Source organism: Gigantopelta aegis, chromosome 14, assembly GCF_016097555.1.
Source record: "Gigantopelta aegis isolate Gae_Host chromosome 14, Gae_host_genome, whole genome shotgun sequence".
NCBI classification, from domain to species: domain Eukaryota; kingdom Metazoa; phylum Mollusca; class Gastropoda; order Neomphalida; family Peltospiridae; genus Gigantopelta; species Gigantopelta aegis.
This window is the reverse complement of record NC_054712.1, coordinates 13805977-13811655: the sequence shown is the minus strand read 5'-3', so window position 1 is coordinate 13811655 and position 5679 is coordinate 13805977. Positions and strand designations below refer to the sequence as shown.

General features: G+C 43.6%; 1 protein-coding gene across 1 annotated transcript; it reads right to left on the bottom strand.

Moving 5' to 3' along the window:
• Positions 1–204: 204 nt before the first annotated feature.
• Positions 205–1515, bottom strand: LOC121389094 (probable G-protein coupled receptor B0563.6). The gene has a single exon (XM_041520710.1). The coding sequence runs from the start codon at positions 1513–1515 to the stop codon at positions 205–207; it is 1311 nt and encodes a 436-aa protein (XP_041376644.1).
• Between the last annotated feature and the right edge of the window lie 4164 nt (positions 1516–5679).

The window sequence follows — 5679 nt, the reverse complement described above, 5'->3', positions numbered from 1 at the left end:
CACATAATGTATTGTGCCTTGTAAATGTGATTGCAACATGATCCAAAATCTCACATAACATATTGTGCCTTGTAAATGTGATTACAACATGATCTAAATCTCACATAACGTATTGTGCCTTGTAAATGTGATCACAACATGATCCAAGTCTCACATAACGTATTGTACCTTGTAAATGTGATCGCAACATGGACTGATGCCCACTCACAGTGTCAGGTCCTCCTTGAGAAAGGAATCACTCTTTGATGTACTCATTCTCGTCACCTGGCTGTTACAGCCGTTGGTCATGGACATGGCGCTTGACACCACAGACGTCTGCCCGTTGACAGACCTTCTGCCGGTGACCTTCATGTAGAACTGCTCCTCGCGGACCTTGTTCCTGCGAATCACTTTAATCCACCTGAAAACCATTTTCTTGAAGACGCGCAGGAACTTGTCATTGAACGCACAGTACAGCACGTAGTTCAGCGACAGGTTGCAGATGAGCAGCAGGTTGGAGATGGCCTGCAGAATCTTGTACGGAGCCGACTTCATGAGCTCTGTGGATGTACTGTAGATGAACTTCCCGTAGAGTGCCCAGGCGACCGGCCGGTCTGCGAAGGCCGACGGCATGATGCAGATGACGAAGAGACACACGATGCTGATGAGGGTGACCGTGAGACGCATCTGCTCGCGGTGCCACGTGGCCTCCTTGTTGTTGCCGATTTTCATCACCTGTCGCTGGATGCGGGCGCGCTGCACGGCATACACGATGTAGATGTTGGATGACACCAAGATGGTCAGCGGGATGAAGTTGATGATGATGCTGTAGGACCACGTGATGATGAAGAAGGCGTACGTGTGTCGGAAGTCCGTCGAGGTGAGCCGATAGGTGAAGCCATCGTCGCTCACTTCGTATTGTACCATGAACGTGAGGAACCGCGGGATGTTGATGATGCTGATGAGAACCAGAATAATGCAGATCTTGATGAGTGCGCCCGTACGGTCGCACCTAGCCTTGGCCCACAGAGGATTGTGAACGAAGAGGAAGCGGTCAAAGGTCAGCATGACGATGAACCAGACGCTGGAGTTGCAGCAGATGTTCACGAGAGGATAGTACAGATGAGCATCGAAGAACTTCCAGTAGTAACTGTTGGGATTCTTCATGGAAAACATGGAGAAGATGAACGTCAGGATGAGGGCGCAGAGATCCGTGGTAGCCATGGCAGTCAGGTAGGAGTACGGCGACTCCTTGAGGTAGCGTTCTGTGAGGATCAGCAGGTTGAGGATGTTGCAGAGGATGCCGAAGATGCACACGATGGGAAGCATCTGGCTGCAGATCGTCTCCACCAGTTTGGCCATCTGTATGGAGCTGTCGTCCCCAGCGGTGATGTTGGTCAGGTTGCTGACGATGTCCATCAGCGTGACATTCTCGGACCCGACAATGCTGTCGTTGAACTCACTGTTAAGTGTCTTGATGTGGGTGAAGTTGCTGGTGAAATTCCCCAAGTAGTAGATCTCGTGGGATAGATTCATGGCTTGGAAAATGTAGCTTGATCACATGCAGCTGGTCTAAAAGAGAAAAGAAAAATATCTTGTTTAATAATATCTAGTTATATAATTCTCAGCAAAATCAGCTAAGCAAAAACAAATTACCTCCCCCCCCCCCCACAACCACCAAAAAATACAAAAAAAAACAAACAAAAAACAAACAAAAAAAGAGCAAAAAACCCCCAAACAACCCCCCAAAAACCCAAACAAAACAAAACCCAATAACAACAATAACAAAACCCAAACAAACAAACAAACAAAAACAGGACAAACAATAAAGAAACAAACAAAACCATGTAATCCATGTATAAATGCGTAGTGATTTGTTTGCAACCCTATATAGCTGTTTGGTAGTAATGCCAATATGAATAAATGTTGTTATCGAGATTCGGGCATTTTCGTTTAATTCGGGCAAAAATCCACATACAAAAATAGGAAGGAAGGAAGGAAAAGTTTTATTTAACGACGCACTCAACACATTTTTATTTACGGGTATATGGACATGAATTCTTACAGTCAAACGATGATAAATCTGACCTTATTGTTTAGAAGTAATTCATTTCTTAGACTGATGCACTGGTATGGGTCAAAGTCTCATATAAGCTATTACGGGTAATGACTAATCAAAAAGACTATGCAAGTCAAACGTCGAAACACGCAGACCACGGTGCCGAAAATGAATGAGTGAATGAATGAATTAATGTTTAACGACACCCCAGCACGAAAAATACATCGACTATTGTGTGTCAAACTATGGTAATGCAAACAAATAAGGTGATGATCAACATCAATATAAAAATTCAAGATTTAAACAAAAACACAGTGTAAAGAACTGTGCAAAAACACAAATATCACAGATAGATACTGACTTTTACTAAAAATTTCAATTTGTGCTGTACTAGCCATTCTCAAAAAGAATGTTACACCCCTGCACCACGGTGAGGTTACAGCACGCGCAGATCACGGTACCGAAAAACCCCACCAACTACACTTTGGTGTCAAATGTTTGTTAGAAGCACATTATTACTTTGGTGTCCATCATAATACAAAAATAGCTTCATTTTATAGTTCTTTTATCTTCAATGAATAACCGTATGTTTGACATCCAGTAGCCGATGATTAATTAATCAACGTGCTCCAGTGGTCACGTTAAACAAAACCATTTTTTTCTATTAGTTGATCTCGGCTATAAGTTTCAAGCCTTGCATGCATATATATATATATATATATATATATATATATATTAATTAAAACTTTGGCCTTCCACACTGGCATACCATTTTCTAATCAAATCTCTTAGCATAAATATTTCTAATAATATGTCTTTAATGGATGTTACCGTATACTCATAGCCCTGTACAGTGTGGTACTGTACAAAGACGACAAAGGTTTTTTTTTGAAAATAAAGTATCAAAATATGTACAACTGTATTAGTGTCAACAGGTTTTGACAGTTGGTATTATGAGTATAAAACAAGAATGAACGGCCATCACATTACAATTTATATTGCAAAATAGTCGTTGCTTTTGTGAATCTCTAATGCCTCGTCTATAGGAGGACAGCCACTCCCGGGGAGATGCTTTACTGGAAAATACATCCACAAAGAAGACAGCCACTATGAGGAGATTCATTACTGGACAGTACATCCACAAAGAAGACAACCACTATGAGGAGATTCATTACTGGACAATACATCCACAAAGAGGACAGCCACTATGAGAGATTCATTACTGGACAGTACATCCACAAAGAGGACAGCCACTATGAGGAGATTCTTTACTGGACAATACATCCACAAAGAAGACAGCCACTCCCGGGGAGATTCATTACTGGACAATACATCCACAAAGAGGACAGCCACTCCCGGGGAGATTCATTACTGGACAGTACATCCACAAAGAGGACAGCCACTATGAGAGATTCATTACTGGACAGTACATCCACAAAGAGGACAGCCACTATGAGGAGATTCTTTACTGGACAATACATCCACAAAGAAGACATCCACTCCCGGGGAGATTCTTTACTGGACAATACATCCACAAAGAAGACAGCCACTCCCGGGGAGATTCTTTACTGGACAATACATCCACAAAGAAGACAGCCACTCCCGGGGAGATTCTTTACTGGACAATACATCCACAAAGAAGACAGCCACTATGAGAAGATTCTTTACTGGACAATACATCCACAAAGAAGACAGCCACTCCCGGGGAGATTCATTACTGGACAATACATCCACAAAGAGGACAGCCACTCCCGGGGAGATTCATTACTGGACAGTACATCCACAAAGAGGACAGCCACTATGAGAGATTCATTACTGGACAGTACATCCACAAAGAGGACAGCCACTATGAGGAGATTCTTTACTGGACAATACATCCACAAAGAAGACATCCACTCCCGGGGAGATTCTTTACTGGACAATACATCCACAAAGAAGACAGCCACTCCCGGGGAGATTCTTTACTGGACAATACATCCACAAAGAAGACAGCCACTCCCGGGGAGATTCTTTACTGGACAATACATCCACAAAGAAGACAGCCACTATGAGGAGATTCGTTACTGGACAATACATCCACAAAGAGGACAGCCACTATGAGGAGATTCTTTACTGGACAATACATCCACAAAGAGGACAACCACTATGAGGAGATTCTTTACTGGACAATACATCCACAAAGAGGACAGCCACTATGAGGAGATTCTTTACTGGGCAATACATCCACAAAGAAGACAGCCACTCCCGGGGAGATTCTTTACTGGACAATACATCCACAAAGAAGACAGCCACTCCCGGGGAGATTCTTTACTGGACAATACATCCACAAAGAAGACAGCCACTCCCGGGGAGATTCTTTACTGGACAATACATCCACAAAGAAGACAGCAACTCCCGGGGAGATTCTTTACTGGACAATACATCCACAAAGAGGACAACCACTATGAGGAGATTCATTACTGGACAATACATCCACAAAGAGGACATCCACTCCCGGGGAGATTCTTTACTGGACAATACATCCACAAAGAAGACAGCAACTCCCGGGGAGATTCATTACTGGACAATACATCCACAAAGAGGACATCCACTATGAGGAGATTCTTTACTGGACAATACATCCACAAAGAAGACAGCCACTCCCGGGGAGATTCTTTACTGGACAATACATCCACAAAGAAGACAGCCACTCCCGGGGAGATTCTTTACTGGACAATACATCCACAAAGAAGACAGCCACTCCCGGGGAGATTCTTTACTGGACAATACATCCACAAAGAAGACAGCCACTCCCGGGGAGATTCTTTACTGGACAATACATCCACAAAGAAGACAGCCACTCCCGGGGAGATTCTTTACTGGACAATACATCCACAAAGAAGACAGCCACTATGAGGAGATTCTTTACTGGACAATACATCCACAAAGAAGACAGCCACTCCCGGGGAGATTCATTACTGGACAATACATCCACAAAGAAGACAGCCACTCCCGGGGAGATTCTTTACTGGACAATACATCCACAAAGAAGACAGCCACTATGAGGAGATTCTTTACTGGACAATACATCCACAAAGAAGACAGCCACTCCCGGGGAGATTCATTACTGGACAATACATCCACAAAGAGGACAGCCACTCCCGGGGAGATTCATTACTGGACAGTACATCCACAAAGAGGACAGCCACTATGAGAGATTCATTACTGGACAGTACATCCACAAAGAGGACAGCCACTATGAGGAGATTCTTTACTGGACAATACATCCACAAAGAAGACATCCACTCCCGGGGAGATTCTTTACTGGACAATACATCCACAAAGAAGACAGCCACTCCCGGGGAGATTCTTTACTGGACAATACATCCACAAAGAAGACAGCCACTCCCGGGGAGATTCTTTACTGGACAATACATCCACAAAGAAGACAGCCACTATGAGGAGATTCGTTACTGGACAATACATCCACAAAGAGGACAGCCACTATGAGGAGATTCTTTACTGGACAATACATCCACAAAGAGGACAACCACTATGAGGAGATTCTTTACTGGACAATACATGCACAAAGAGGACAGCCACTATGAGGAGATTCTTTACTGGACAATACATCCACAAAGAAGACAGCCACTCCCGGGGAG

What these genes read in the sequence shown, in the direction of transcription:
- LOC121389094 (XM_041520710.1), bottom strand. Translation starts at nt 1,515, where the DNA reads ATGAATCTATCCCACGAGATCTACTACTTGGGGAATTTCACCAGCAAC.